The sequence below is a fragment of the Rhyacophila brunnea genome, unplaced genomic scaffold (genome assembly GCF_057557595.1).
Source record: "Rhyacophila brunnea isolate RB1 unplaced genomic scaffold, BYU_Rbru_1.0 scaffold_2, whole genome shotgun sequence".
Lineage (NCBI taxonomy): Eukaryota > Metazoa > Arthropoda > Insecta > Trichoptera > Rhyacophilidae > Rhyacophila > Rhyacophila brunnea.
Genome location: NW_028232859.1, coordinates 46,518,664 through 46,535,403, shown reverse-complemented (window position 1 = coordinate 46,535,403; position 16,740 = coordinate 46,518,664). Strand labels below are relative to the sequence as shown.

The 16,740-nt window shown below is 36.2% G+C and overlaps 1 protein-coding gene across 8 annotated transcripts in view; it reads left to right on the top strand.

The window, feature by feature from the left end:
* The window catches only part of LOC147072415 (guanine nucleotide exchange factor DBS-like), a 195,122-nt gene that overhangs the window by 174,456 nt on the left and 3,926 nt on the right, over positions 1 to 16,740 (top strand). For 6 of the 8 annotated variants that reach the window (XM_085947611.1, XM_085947612.1, XM_085947614.1 and 3 more), the window contains exons 12-18: positions 428 to 568; positions 3,688 to 3,873; positions 4,412 to 4,603; positions 4,895 to 5,020; positions 9,231 to 9,431; positions 12,394 to 12,620; positions 13,506 to 13,761. In XM_085947611.1, the coding sequence (XP_085803737.1) occupies positions 428 to 568; positions 3,688 to 3,873; positions 4,412 to 4,603; positions 4,895 to 5,020; positions 9,231 to 9,431; positions 12,394 to 12,620; positions 13,506 to 13,761 (1,329 nt within the window). Of the gene's footprint in view, positions 1 to 427; positions 569 to 3,687; positions 3,874 to 4,411; positions 4,604 to 4,894; positions 5,021 to 9,230; positions 9,432 to 12,393; positions 12,621 to 13,505; positions 13,762 to 16,084; positions 16,351 to 16,740 lie in introns of all 8 variants that reach the window. The other 2 variants (XR_015070703.1, XR_015070704.1) reach the window with 1 other exon arrangement.

Here is a 16,740-nt window from a genome sequence, read left to right as displayed (position 1 = left end):
TTACCTATTAGTTGTCTTAATTATTACTTTTCAGTTTTATATAGTTATATTTTTCTTATGGCCGTCAAAATTTAAACATATTTACCACCATTTTTTCTATTTTCTCATTTATCATTGCAGATTTCGCATTTTTTTTTAAATAATATACTTAGGTACCTACTTATTGGTGAAATTCGAAACCAAATTATTTTGATGTCAAGTAGGCGTATTTGAAAATGATACATACCTACATATTACTAATCACTTTTTAAATTTACAAACTTACAAACTTTAAACAGATTCATAACACAAATATTGTATCAAATAGACCAACCATAAATATAATGGGTAGGTACCTACCCAATCATCCACTGATAAACTGTGTATCCAGAACCTATGTATTTAATTAAAAATTCTAAACTTTAAATATTTATATTTTTGTCCATAGATGGAGACATCAGCCAGTTCTGAAAGTTCTACGACATCAACAGAAGACAGTGAAGCGCGCAAAGCAAAACGTGGGCACGTGGTCCGTGAACTATTACAAACGGAACAAGCGTACGTTCAAGAACTTGGAACCATTTTGAAGGTAAACAAACATTCAATTGCCTTTTTTTCCATTTAGTCTTGTACATTTTAATTGTATATTGAGTGCAATGGAAAAGAATAGAGGAATGACAAATATACATCCTTTGGGCAGACACATAGGTTTGAAAAATATCCGCAATATTAAAAGTATGAAAGAATAATTACTACCTACTTGTTTTACTGGACATCTCTTTTGATTTAGCAGCTTGAAAAAAATTTTTGAGCCTTATAATAATATAGAATAGTGCGCTAATTTTATCACCTTCATTTTTAAAATCAACTTTGGTACTAAATAGTCTATTTATTTTATATTACAATAGGATACGCCATGCATCTCATAATATAATGTTCATCATATTTGTATTAAAACTGCAACACAGATATCCAGCAATTAATTTAATTAACAGAGTGGAACATCTTCAGAGCATGACCATAGAGGCAAATGGAAAGAGATAAATTCATAACTTGCTAGTCTATCTCGTGACATCGCAGAATGAAAGCACACCCCATGTTTTAAATTGCAAATGATGAAATACGGAAAATACAGCCTTCAGCAAACATCGAATGATCTCAGTATAGGATCATCGCAGTCTTGGATGTATCAACAGAACAGTCAACGCAAGAATGACAAGTTTATCCCGTGCACAGAAGACTCTTGTGATAAAATGAAGTTGTCTCGCACCTGTTCCGATTCAACATTGTTCAGCGACTACGCTAACCAAGTGAAACTATTCGATTATGGTGCAGTCAAGAGTAAATGCTGCAAATTCAAAACTAAATTAAAGAATATTGCTAGCATTGCGTGTCCAATGAAATATGCAGAATCAGATATTTCAAAGTGTGGTTCAGTTTCAAAGGAGTCTAAATATTTTAATGATAATATTGTTTATGGTGCACCGATTACCGATTATAGTGTTCCGTTAATTGATAAAAAATGTTCACAAAATGACAATATTTTGAAATCCTCTTCAACTAGTTCAAACTCTAGTTTGTCATCAGTGACGCCTGTCAAAGAGACGCCGACTTTTAAGCTTGGTGGACGTATGAAGAATCCAATCTATTCTCATTCTAATACAATGGGAAATTCAATTTACGCATCACTGCCTAATCTGAAGAATAAATTTTTATCAGACGATTTTTACTCTCATCCAAATGATGATTATTATCAAAACCTTATGAAGTATCAAGAATCTGAAGATATCCGCTCCTCAGTTTTAAGAGACTATACTGATAAAATGAACAGATGGAATCACACCGTCACTAATCATCAAAACCACTACACTACTCTACCTAATATGAAATGCAAAAGAAATAATAGATCTCCTAAGAATACAAAAGAATACGTCAAAAGCCTGCGTTCGACAATGTCGTTTAAAAAGCAGTGGGTTAAATCAAGCTCCAAGTACAATCTATCAAATATTCAAGATAACTTTGCGACAAGTGGTCGACGCGATCCGAAAATAGCTGCGTGTCATTGTTCGGAAAGATTGTACAGCACGCTACCTAACATGCGCAAGAAAGGCAACGTTCTACCGAGCAACTCGCCGCCGCCGCCGAAGAGTGGTGCGAAACAAACTTACTCTACGATAATGCGATTTATACGAAAGCGCCCAAAGGATAGGAAAAACATTGATTTGATGTATGATTGCATGGAGACGTTGTATGAAAACTATGATAGAAAACTGAAAGAGTGGACGGACACTATCAGTGCCATGTCCGATGATTCTGTAATATATTTTCATTTAACTTTGTTTTATTTCAAACTCACATCCAGTGTTCCCCCTATAATATAGGTTCCCGACTTCTTATAATAGCCAAGTATCCTATTACAAACCCCCCCCCTCCATCCCATTGGTATTTGCATAAAAAAACATTTTTGAAAATGTGAAATTGTGAAAAACACATTAAAATTATTCATAAAATAAAATTTACATGTTACACAGTTTTATGCACTTTACTAGTTCTCTTTTCCACCGGTAATTGACCGCTTTTGTTTGTGGATATACTGTTTATTGCACTTTTTATTAATTTTCTGAACTGCAATTTTGTTAACTCTTTATCCCCATTCTCAATCGAATTCTTTGATCTCTAATTGACAAAATTAATCAAGCGCAAATTTCACGAGTGTCACATAAATCCACGTACGTGCATAAATTTTACATAAAATAAATAAATTTAAACTAATCTTAAATTCCGTCCGAAGCAATCCGCGAATAGTCTGAAATTAAAAATGAATTTTGCATCATTGTCAATTTAATAGTTTACTTTTTATTTAGTCAATGAGCCCTATTTGTAAAATTAAAGGTATGACTGACCGTCTCTAGAAAGTTTTTGTGTATCTAACAATAATGGCGTCTCATTTCTCGCTTTTGTCGTGTCTCTATATTTCCGCATGAGAACTTTTTACGTTGTACATCTTGATTCTTCTCCACATCCATACAACATTAACAATTTTCCATATACCTAAATCACCTAAATACTACAACTAGATAACTCTGATTTGGTATGAAAATATATTGTAGGTATATTATTTTATTTATTTAATGCATTTATGGTTTTAAAGTTATCTAATATTTAACACAAAATTAATACAGTTTCCATTAACTTCTGACTTACCTAGTTTTATCATTTTGTAAAGAAGGAAATGTAGAATTATATTCGATAGGTGCGTACTGACTGAGCGAGCAACCTCCGTGGTCGCGAGGCAGTTTCGCCATAGAAAATATACGTAAAAGCCTTGCGAGGCAAAATGCTCAGTCAGTCAGTCGGTACGCGACTCTCCCGAGACAAATGCACGTGCCGCCTCGCCCGAGCATTGCCACAACCGATCCAATCGTTCTCGGTTTTTTGATGCTCAAAGGTGCTGCGCGCGGCTGCCTCGCGTGACGTTAATTTTGTTGCGAGCTGCCTCTGATGCGCAAATTTTTCTTTGTGAAAATGCACAGCGATTTTCGCAAAGCAAATGCCCGAGGCTGCTCGCTCAGTCAGTACGCCCCTCATAGCTATCTCAAAAATAGTGAAAATCAAGTTATCTTGTAGTAGTAATGAGGTGACGATATTATTATGCTGGTTTCAAAGTTAAATATCAAATTTAACGTTGTCAATATTTTTGATTACCAGGGCTACAAGGAAGAAATAGACAATCCAGACAACTTAGCTTTAATACCCCCGGGACTGGTTGGCAAGGCTGACGTCCTCTTTGGAAACCTTCATGAGCTCTTCACATTTCACTCTGATATTTTTCTCAAAGACCTGGAAAACTGTATATCAACCACTGAACTCGTAGCATTGTGTTTTGTACAAAAGGTAAGCATATAAATAAAATTTTATAAAATAATATTGTGGTGATTAAGTATACCTATTGATATTTTTGTTTTTTAACCAAGAATAGTAGTCAACTTATTTATTTTTTGCTGTATTTAAGAAAACAACATGTGAAATTTACCAAATGTGGGATTTAAACCCACAACCCATTGTTTCATTTCTAAATCGAGGGTGTTTTATTGTATTACCGTGTCCTTCACCATGAATATTATCAAATTGTCATAAAGAAATGCTAATCTATTCACAATGAGATTTTTATTCATGACACAAAATTATCATCTCATTGTGGATTCATACATTAATATTGTAATTTGTGGGGCTTGGGAATAAATGATGTTATTTATGTTGAATATCAAAAGAATGCAAATATTTTTGTTGAACAATGATTTATGTAAAAATATTTCAATTTCTCAAAATTGTCGTTTACTTCCGATCCCCTCAATGTTTTATCATTCAGTCATTTTTCATCTTGTTCTACATAAATCTCTTTAATATAAACAAAATAAATATTGTTTTTCAGAGAGAAACGTTCTTCCGGCTGTACAGCTATTATTGCCAAAACATTCCACGCTCCGAAAGACTACGAGCCGCCCTTGTTGACACACACCTCTTCCTTCAAGCCTGTCAAATTAAACTAGGACATAAACTACCACTGGCGGCATATTTATTAAAACCTGTGCAAAGAATTACAAAATATCAACTCTTACTAAAGGTACAAATCTTTCACTAAACTATTTACCTTTTGAAGAAATTCAGGAGTAAATTCATGATAATTAAGAAGCTTTTCACCATTTATAAAATTGTTAAATCCTGTGCTTCACTCACATGGTGAACTGTATCATACAAGCTTTTTAGCATACTTGATAAAGCTCACCATGTGAGCGAAATGCATGTCGTAAAGCTATTTTTATAAATGATGAATATCGAGTGATAAACATATTTTATGAATTATGTATTATTTGATAATTTTTTAATTGTAATTATTAATGTTTTGTTTAATTAGGACTTGCTGAGATACAGCGAAAGTGGTTCCATCAGCAAGGGTCTACAAGAAGCATTGGATTGCATGCTGGTCGTCCTCAAATGTGTAAATGACTCCATGCACCAAATTGCCATCACAGGCTTTCCGGTAAGACATTGATTATCACCGGAATATGAAGAAATATATATATATACAGTCAAACTTGGTTATTACGAAGAAGATGGGACCAACTGAATTTGCTCGTTATAAGCGTTACTCGTTATATCAGAGAATAGGTATTTTTAAATGAGCGGTCACATAACACAAAAAGTCGCAATTCAAACAAAAATACACAATTAGAATTTTTCCCCGAACCAAGCATGGCATTCATAAACTACAAAAGAAGTTTTTTATTGTAATGAACGCTGGTAGGTACCTACTGACTTCACAAACCTTGGATTTTTTACAACAATTTCAACCATATACTTTTTCAATATTGTCGGCGAAAACACCAATTGGGTAGTAATACCGGGGGTGGAAGACGAACTCACATGTCTTCGAGGTAGATGTCCCGATCCGGTATCAATTCGGGCTGCAGAGTAAGTGTGACGTCGGGACAAACAGGATAAATTATAACACCGATTCTAGATTTAAAATCCTGCGCAGGACAACAATTTATTTAAGTTAAAACATGGGCTAACATTGATAATTTTACAATATAGGCTAAAACGAGGGTCTTACATTAACACAACACTAGCGTTACATTTGGGATCGATTTATTATTGTCATCCCGCACACGAACACTGGTTTGCTTTGATGGCAACTATATGGATTATTATTCACACGACAACGATAAGGGGTGTCGATTTTTCTAAGATATGATAACTTTTGATCGATTATTTTTAACGCGAGGATCCTAACTGAAACACGTGTTAAAGGTATCCGCCCCTCCGAGGACGGCGGGGGAATGTTTTTGCCAGCTTCACTGCCAGATCGGAACTGACCCTGACTTTCAAAAAATATCGAAAAAAAATTAACGGCGAGGGGTACTCGATATCCCAGGGGTGCGGGCGGGTTGTTTGTCACAGCTTACTGTAAATTTTTGGGCGCGCATCGGCTGGAGAGGCTTTTCTTAGAAGTTATCGGTCGAGCCGGGACACTATCCCGCACGGCAGAAGAACCAAACTTTCGGTCGGGGTCCTCCTGACTTTGATTAAATTGCGGATTTGGAATTTGAAACTGTCGTGCCGGGTTATTTTCTTTTTTGTCTGGTAACAAGCCTCCCTACTCCAATTTGTTTCAAATTTTATATCAGCGATCATGTAAAGCGAATGGAATGTGGTTATAGGGCAAAGAAAATTTTTCTAATACAGCGCGCGAGTTAGGCGGGTTTGCGTTGGTAATACATTGATAGGTTTTCATTAGGTCGTTTGTTCGATCCGCGAGCGGGATGCTCAATGGATTATGAGTCTCGTGCCGTCGGAGACGCCATTTCGTCTTGCGAGATTTTTCTCGGCAAGTGCCAACGATTCTGGAGGGTAGCCGGATCTGGTAGGGTGTCGTCACGTCATAGGCTTCTTTCGGCTGCTGCAGCAGTCAGGGTTGGGTTGCCTATTCAGGGGTAGGCGGAGGGTTGCGGAGATCAGGTGTCGTTCGGCGGGAGGTGCAATTTGGACGTGTGCTGGGGTGTGGCGACTCCGTCGCAAGATTGACGCAGGGATGCGAAGACAGAGCTGAGTTCTCGTGCTAGGGGTCGTAGAGCAGGGGGGGGGGGCGGCCTAAACTGGGAAGTTGTACCCTGGACTTTTCCAGGACCTCCAGCGTCGGTGGTCCCCGGCAGATGCTAGTAGACGGGGGGTGGCTGCAGCATCGTAGGAACGTCCGTTCTGTGAGAACCCACGTTCATGGCATTTTCGGGTTTCGTTGCACTCGATTTCTTTTCATGGTCGTTAACATCGTTTTAACTTTTGAAGGCTTGCGTTTATTTTTTTTTTAAACACTGCGTATGAGGTTGAACACCCCTGGTTTTGATTTTTATCGTGTTAGGTTTACGCGCGAATTCGTTCTTACTGGGTTTGTCTCGTAATTTTCACTTTGTTTTAACGGTAGCGTGGGCGAAATATATTTTTGTTTAGGGTTTTTTTTTTAATAGGGCGCCAGAGAATTTATTTTTATTTTTAAAATTCACAAAACTATGGGTTTGACGTCACACACTTGGGTTTCTCAGGGCCGTGGTTCCCGAAGTCGCATTGACTTCGTTCGCCTCACGCATGGGCGACAGTATAATACCGGGGGTGGAAGACGAACTCACATGTCTTCGAGGTAGATGTCCCGATCCGGTATCAATTCGGGCTGCAGAGTAAGTGTGACGTCGGGACAAACAGGATAAATTATAACACCGATTCTAGATTTAAAATCCTGCGCAGGACAACAATTTATTTAAGTTAAAACATGGGCTAACATTGATAATTTTACAATATAGGCTAAAACGAGGGTCTTACATTAACACAACACTAGCGTTACATTTGGGATCGATTTATTATTGTCATCCCGCACACGAACACTGGTTTGCTTTGATGGCAACTATATGGATTATTATTCACACGACAACGATAAGGGGTGTCGATTTTTCTAAGATATGATAACTTTTGATCGATTATTTTTAACGCGAGGATCCTAACTGAAACACGTGTTAAAGGTATCCGCCCCTCCGAGGACGGCGGGGGAATGTTTTTGCCAGCTTCACTGCCAGATCGGAACTGACCCTGACTTTCAAAAAATATCGAAAAAAAATTAACGGCGAGGGGTACTCGATATCCCAGGGGTGCGGGCGGGTTGTTTGTCACAGCTTACTGTAAATTTTTGGGCGCGCATCGGCCGGAGAGGCTTTTCTTAGAAGTTATCGGTCGAGCCGGGACACTATCCCGCACGGCAGAAGAACCAAACTTTCGGTCGGGGTCCTCCTGACTTTGATTAAATTGCGGATTTGGAATTTGAAACTGTCGTGCCGGGTTATTTTCTTTTTTGTCTGGTAACAGTAGGTACTTAGACACTTAACTAGTGTCATAAACATAATCCGATCCTGGCGGCATCCTGTCCAGTCGAATTTTATTACTTAGGGTCGAAATGTTTTTAAATGATCGACACATTAACAGTTTTAAGAAAATTTTTGACGATTTTTAGCTCGGTATACCCGATAAGTAGCTCATTATAAAAGTGAATAAATGTATGGAGAAAATCATAAACTAAAATGTCAACGAATGTTTCCTCGTTACATCCGAGATCTCGCTATATCCGTGATCGTAATAACCGAGTTCGACTGTATATATTATGTATAACACGTAAGTCAAAATAATATTGTAGCAACACACAACTTTATGCATTTCTATTGTGGTCAAGAGTCAAAGCCGTTGAAGAATACCTTCATTGTGGCACATTCTGGGAAACATTATTGCTAAATGATAAAGAGTCTGCCTATTTAACAGACATTAAAGTAAAATTTCCTATGATATAGCACCACGAAATTTAATTTTTTAAAATGAGCAAAACCTACTAGTTACTTTACCACTTGGCAGTACACAAGGAATATGGTTGAACTGAAATGTTAAAAAAACCTTTGCGTTAAAATTTAAAAAATAAAAACTATGATTTCCGCAGTATTGTCAATAATCCCACAATTATATTCCAGAGAGTACCGTCATAGAATTAACTCACGTCTTCTTGTCAATGTCATGTTTATTTTCAAAACATACATCAATCATTCTATGCGTATTTAATATAAAACCTAATAAAATTAACATTAAATTTACGAAGAATGCCAAACAGTATTATACCCCGTTTACATGTGCATGGATTTACTGCTGACAGTACGTATTATCGTGACCATAACAAGAAAATGTATGTGTTAACTCGTATTGTCGTGCAGTTGCAAGATTGCATGCATGAATCAAAAAAGTTCGGAAGCTTCTAAATTTTCATGTGATAGTTGGGATTTTTTCGATCTGCGCCTGCGCACTAGAACGATAGTGGCGAACCTGCCGGCAAATAAATGAACTACACCGCGTAAAGACTCATCTTGAGGTTAACCGATTTTTACGACCTGTCAAATAGTACTATAAAATGACAACATCGTGTCTCGCTTACTTTTGAAGAATGAGATTGGAGAGACAGTCAGCACTTTTATGTGTAAACAGTTATTGTCACTATAGTTTAAAATACTATTGCTGCAAATAAATCCATGCACGTGTACAGGCGCTGTAATATTAAAAAGTAATGTGAAACACATGGATTCGAGATGAAACTTAATATATTTTTATCTACAATATAGCTAGCTCTAGGTATTTTCAATATTGCTTATTTCCCTTTAATATTTTTTCAGGTGGACTTGAGCCAACAGGGTGAACTTTTAATGCAAGGTTCGTTCTCCGTAGTGACGGATAGCAAGGGAGATATGCGACTCCGGTTACGAGCTCGGCAACGACACGTTTTCCTCTACCAAAAGGCAATGCTGTTCTGCAAACCTGCAGCATCTAAAACCAGCCACAATAAGGCTACATATCATTTCAAACATTATCTGCAGGTGAATAAGTGTAAAATAATTTACATTTTACTACTGTCTAGTATTAATTCAAGGACACTGCTCATAGTATAGTTGAGTGGACGTCTATGAGCAGAGTCATTTACGAAGACCCTTTTCACATGCTATGTCAATGAGTGAACATGAGAAGAATAAAGTGACATTTAAATTAATAGTGTTCACTGTTAATTTTCTCAGTTAAAAAAAATAATTAAAATAAATCACAATATAGTATAATCATGGCCCCCACATCCTAAAGCGGGCCCCCCTACCTATCGCTAAGTTTAATACCATGTGTGATGCACAACATTAGCGGTTTCAAAATTGTTAGAGGTAAAAGTAAGGGCCTTCAGTTTATTTTTAGTGACTTTTTATAGTTTTAATACATCTACCTACTTGAATTATGGAATTGTCGAGTATCAACACAAAACAATCAAAAAGTGTATCCTACAACCACATTTTATAAATGATAATAACCCCCTCGTGAAATAGCGCCGCAAGCGACGTTTTTTACTATTTATTAGAGCATTATTTGTGATGTGTGTTTATCTCACATATCCGATTGACCCATCACGCCGGGCCCCCTCTGAGCCCTGGCCCCTAGGCTAGAGCCCTGTCAGACCCCCCTTGTGGGGGCCATGAGTATAATACTTAATGCATAATTGCATAATTTAAAAATAATCAGTACCGATTTCGTCCATTCGCATAGGACATTTTCAACCGATGTTTTTAAACTATAAAATGTACTATTAAAGTGAACAAAACTGGTCCTGATCGTTATAAAATTATGTCAATTAAATATTATATTATGTAAATATTGTATTTAAAAATTTACTGCAACCAAAAGACAAACCTATGCCTTAGGTCAGGGGTGGCCAACCTGTTGCTTACCATGCCCCAATTTTCTTCACAGACGTTTTCAGATGCGCCATACAACTCGAGCACCTTTTCTACCTTCTTACGTTCACAGTTGGGGTTGGAAAATAGGGATCGGATCTGCTTCGCTTAGGGGAGAAAAAGGAATAACTCAATCACGCAATTAAATTAATTAATTTATGCCAGTTCAAAAAACACACTTTTATTGGAGCACCAATCTACAATATTCAGAAATGATCTCTTGGACGAGAGGGTGATCACTGTCGTGGACCCCGCCTACAGCTGCCAGAGAGTCGTTTGAAGATAACTCTGGACCACAGTTGTTAAGTGTGATGAGAGAGAGAGAGCTCTGAGCGGGATGGAGCACTGAGAGCTCATGAGCGTTTGGATTTCGCTAATCTTTCAATGTTTGGTGTTAAATTTGTTACTGAGAGCAGCAGAGAATTCTTCAAATTTGAATCAGTTATTCACAACCTTGTTTAGCTTTTAATCAATTTCGTGGATGAAAATGCTTGTTCACATCTGTATGTCGATTCAAAGCGACGTATATAACTTTTTGCAAATTTTCTTAGCTCTGGGAAATGTTCACAGGGCAATGAACGCCAGACATTATTTATGTCAGAAGCATTTTGATCTGGAAAAATCTCAACAAATTTAATTTCACTTTTAATAATGAATTTGTTTTTAAATCAATCAGTTCTATTTGCATCTTACTAGACATCTGCATTAAATTTTGTTCACTAAGTAAAAATGGGTTTACAAATGCGAGCATGCAGTTTTCTTCTTTAGCAAAATCATAAAAATGACTTTCAACCAATGACATATTAAATGTACAACTCACTTCATACCAGGCGCGCACGAGAAATTGTGCGTGAAAGTCATTCACAGATGTATAGGTAGATGTCACGTGACCATATGACGTATCCGTTTCCATTATGCGATACAAGCTTTGAGAATTTATAGTAATATAACCTTTATTGTAATGGCGTATTAGTGTCATGACTCATTGCGTTAGAAACAAATTCTTGGTTACTTACGACTTCTCGGAGATTAGACGCAAGTGAGCCCAGCGAATCACAGGCGACTGACTGTCCAATGGTTCCTGTCATTCAATTGCATTGAATAAACATTCATCAATATCTTAAAATGGCATTTTATAAATAATAAATAATACTAACACATGAAAAGTGATATCCCATCTTTCTTGGAGTGATTTGTAGATTTTTTTACAATTTTTAACTAGGCACATTGGCATTTTGTAACACAATAATAACGGTGGAGTCGAAACCTGACAGTCAGAAATTTTGTATGGGCAGACCCAGCGGTGTCGCCAAACCGCTTGCAAGCAGAATGTTCATTTGGGCGTAGGATACTGATATTAAAATATGAATTTCGCCATCCGGCAGACCCGACACAAAGTGAATGTCATTTTATTTTCTAGATGCTTCGTCCATATTAAAATGTCATTGCTTTCAACTGTCAAAAAAAATGGAACGAACTGATGAGTAAGAAGGCTGTATGACTTAAACTGAGAGCACTCAGGTGTTGAAAATATGAAGATGGATCCAGTTATGGCGCCTACTTCAAAATAATAAGTAGGCGCAAAGATGCAATGCGCCACTTGTAATCATCCTATGCGCCACGGTTTGACTACCCCTGCCTTAGGTCTTCACATAAGTAATTATTTTAACTGCCATGAGGTCCAATGACAGTAGTGTAGTAGTGCAGTGAAACAATCATAATATACCCAGGTTTCGAGAAAATCACAATCACAACTTAATGTATTGTAACCTCACCGGGAAATGAACCCAAACCATTAAGGGTACAGGCTTTATATTAGTCATCCTCTAAACAGCATTTCTGATGTCAAAACATCTTTTATAATTTTTTTTACTAGCTAATCGTAATTAACGTGTTAACACAATCACTGCTGAACTTTTAATTACCACATTTAAATAACACGTTAATTATATCTAGTGGCCAAGTACTCCAAACGCGCCAGTCGCGGTGTTAGCACTAAATGAGTTTTAAGCAAAAAATACATTTATGAAGTTTTTTCATGAATATCAATATCGTGTATCTTTTACAGATGTCCCAAATCGGTCTAACCGAGTCAGTGAAGGGAGACCCTCGACGCTTTGAAGTTTGGCTGCAGGGCAGAGCGGAGGTGCACACCCTCACCGCAGTCACGGCGTCCGCACGGCAGGCGTGGGTAGCACAGATAAAGAGGGTTTTGTTGGACCAACTCGAGGAACTCAAGGGAGAGAGGGTGAAGCAGTATTATCATCATCAACCTAATCAACAAAACAATCACAGGTAATGTACAATATTTTAGTTTTCGTAAACAAACTACATATTATGATCGTTAAACCTAACTGTGTAATAATATTACACGGATGAATCAATAAGGCATTATTATTTTTCCCCACATTTCTTGCCATCTATGTATATCTCTAAAATGAATATTAAGTCTTACAGTAAGGCTTTTCGCTCATGGAGAAATTAAAATCCGACAAACTGGTTGCTGATGGAACTCATAAACTGGCCAATGACTGATGCTTCGCACACGGCGCTACTGAAACCCACTTGAAATAATAATCTCGAATAACGACCGTTACTTGTCCCTGTCACTTTATAGGTTAAGTAATTTGAAAATTTTAAATACAAGAAATAAGTGCAAAATCTTAGTATTTATAAGGTATAAAACATTAAGTTTTTATTACTTGTCAGCTACTTTTAAAAATGCATGGAAAATAGATGGTTCCAATGCGGATGGAAAGATTAAGATCTTACAATGCTCTAATATTGAATTATTCAGCCCGGTCATTGCATTGCATTGCATTGACAATTTGCACCGCGTTGATGGATAGGAATTGCAATGAACGTCTGGTATGGCACGAACGAGGCAGTTTGTAGTGCCGCATTCGCTGTCCATATGGCGCATTTTGACCCGCGTGCAATCCAGGTATATATGACCTCATTGAGCCGTCCACAAGCACTCGCGCGCGCTCGAGATACATGTGACCTCATTGAGGTGTCCACTCAGACAAGCGCCTTGTGGACAAGGCCTTAGTGGAAGTGAAAATTAGAATTCCATGTATTATAGTTGCCATACATTAATAATGACAATGTTGAAGATTATGAAATGGAAAGCAAAACAAATTGTATATTCATCAAATTTCGCATATTTTTATAATTTAGATCACTTAAACAAGCCAGTTCTTGGGATTCGGGTAGCGGACCAGTCGTGGGAATGACAAATCGAACATTGAGCTGTGATGCCCCACAGCCGACCAGCAATGGACAAATCCCGCACACCAACACACACACACATACCCCTCATCACACGCATGCACACACACTCAGTCACACAACGTCGTGCGCAGAGGAGCCGTGCTGGTCCTCCGATTGTTCCAACAGCGATGACGAAGAAGCGCCTTCAGAGCAACACGCGCCCGTAAGTTTCCAGCTATATTCCACTATATAACTTTTTGTTTTTTGTATTTTATCCTCTCCTTCGGTATTAGGCTTAGTCGATTGGCTACAACAAGTAGAGTGATTCAAAAGACTGTAATAATTAATGCAAATAAGAAATATTAAAATGAATTAATGATTTTACATTTATTGACATGATAATATATTATATAAAGGATAAATTAATATAAAAACATTCACTTTTGTTCAAATACAGTTACTCATTAAGGTGTTTTTAGATAATCAGTTTTGCTACCAATCAGTCTCTGTTTCCGTTGAGCTGTCAGTGTGACGTGTAAATGCAAAACTGAAGCAGCCGACTGAAACCAAAACAAAGACGAGACAGGATGGATTTTCTATGAGTTTTCGTATCTATTTTTAGAGTTGCCAGTTAAATTGACAGTTAAATTGATGTGTAAATTACTATGTTGCCATATTTTTCATACCACTTTTCTAATTTTGATTGAAACATTATAATTTCATTACACCAACCAATATGTTTAGAAAGTAATTATAAAAATAATATTCATTTTTAGTGGATAAAAAATACGTAAATAACACGGCCGATTCTGAACTGACCTGGCAACTGAAACCTCGACTGAACGGAGAACAGAACTGACGTTTAAAAGAACCTTTATATCGATCTCATAGACCCATACTTATCGGAAAATATCGATACCTAATGATTTAAAAAAATTAAATATACGATGTTGCATAATTACGATAAATTTGTCTTGTGACAGATTCTATTTATTTCAAAGCCAATCTCCATTTGCTACTCATTTGTTTGTTAATAATTATTCCTTAATATATTCATTTCACTGACATGTCATTTGAACCACCTCTGCAGTTATAATATTGTTCACGTGTGGATCACCATACTACCAATGTATTAAAACATTATGGAAAGTTACATAATAGTTTTTATGGGAAATTATATTCTTATTATTATGATTTACATTAATTATGGAGATCCACATTAATGTCCAACCATTAGGTTTATTCAATGAAAATACTGTTTTTTTTTTTTTATTAATTTTTTAAATCTATTCCTGCCATTTTAGTTTGATAGATAATACAGCATAGTAGACTTGATCTATGTATATGCCTAAATATTTATTAATTCAACAAATTCTTAGTAATGTGCTTAAATTATGAAAGTATCTACCATTTTCTAACAATAGAATTCATTCCCCGTGGAAAATTTATGCATGATCGGTCTACTATGACGTTAACATCTATGCAGAGTTTCCAATCATTTTAGTTTGATTTAGTAAAAGAATCGCATGAAATCATTATGGTTCCAGTTTAAGAATAGCTAGGCCCCTGTTATGGTGAAAACATAATTGGCTGTTGTTTTTGATAATTAGTTTATTGCCTAGAGAAAAACTAATTTTATAAATTTTTAATTGTAGATGATTGGTAGCCCTGAAATAGGCATAGCTAATTTGTTTAATTGGGGGAATACCAATATTAACTACATACCTATTGTTATCATTGTATTTCAGTAAATAATGTCCACTTACAAACCTTGTAATAAAAATGTACAGTAAATATAAAATGTAATTTATTTTGGTGAAATTATAATTAATCACTTGCCTCTAGATAATAATATGATATCTATGGAAACATACTTTTCCGTATTATTTTGATGTCGTCAGTTAAAACTTCTATTACTCTAACTTTATTTTTGTCGTTTTATCTTCAGGCAAATGGTTTATTAATAACAATCCGTTGTTGTTTAGGGTTTATATTTGAAAATAGTTATTCATCACGTTAGATATATCCAAAGACAAAATGAACATGTTAACGTAAAATTTGGCTTAATGACTCCAGTAAAACTGTTGTATCTGCAAAATTGTTTTAACACTAACTTCTAATTTATATGCTTTTGCAAAATTTTCTATGCGACTACCCTATTTATACTAACTGTGCTTTGCTAATTAGCCATTACAAAGACCGGTCTTTAAAAGGTGGTTTCTAATTACTGCAATACTACTTCGTCATCATCAAAATTGGCTCATTTTTTCTTTTGTTCTCCGTCATTTGTTATATTTCATTTTACTATTGATTTTAGTCACTGTTGAAACGTCACAAATTAATCTTTTTTGTTATTATTATTAAAACAACTAATTTTTTTTTGGTGAATCATGTGAAATATATTGAATTTCAGACTAATCCTAACCTAACACAGTTATCGCTAATAATATGATTAAAACTTTTATATGGCTAGGTTGGATTTGGCTTGAAGCGTTTATTTACAGAGCCAAGTCGGACTTGGCATTGAGCGTTATTATTTCCGGCAGGTGGTGGAGACGATGGGCACGATTCACAGAATGGTTCAGTTCTTTATCGGCAGCACACAAAGCACTTCTACTTTTTACGTCTCTCAGTATTGAGAGGCCAAACACCAATAATCAGTTGCCTAAACTGTATATATTTTCAATAAGCAATTCACTAGCATTCCCTCATTCATATATTAAGATCACCGACTTGCCGGCAGAGCCTGGCCACGGTCGGGTACAAAGCCTTGTCTGATCACCAAACATCGTCACTCTTGCGAAAATGATCAGTAAGTTTTTGTTTTTGAATTTGTTTTGTTTCTTTTTGTGTTTGTATGGTTATTTTATATCACATTAAAGAAATGTTGAGATGGTTCTTTTAATCTCTGTTCACACATGTCTAATTTGTGTTGCTCACTTGTATTAATATCCTATCAACTATATTATGCTTATCGTTTTTTTTTCTACTTTTATTGTTTCCATTAATTTCATGTATGACATCCTTCAGTAGTCCCTATATCGTTTGATAATTTGTTATTATTGCCAGTTTAAACATTGATAATATATAATATCAATTTTGAAAGATTAGTGTCCTTGTTATATTTCCCTGATGCAGGTAATGCAGAACATGTCCTTGCATGACGGCTATTTGGTAGATTTAGATAGTGTATAACAAAAAC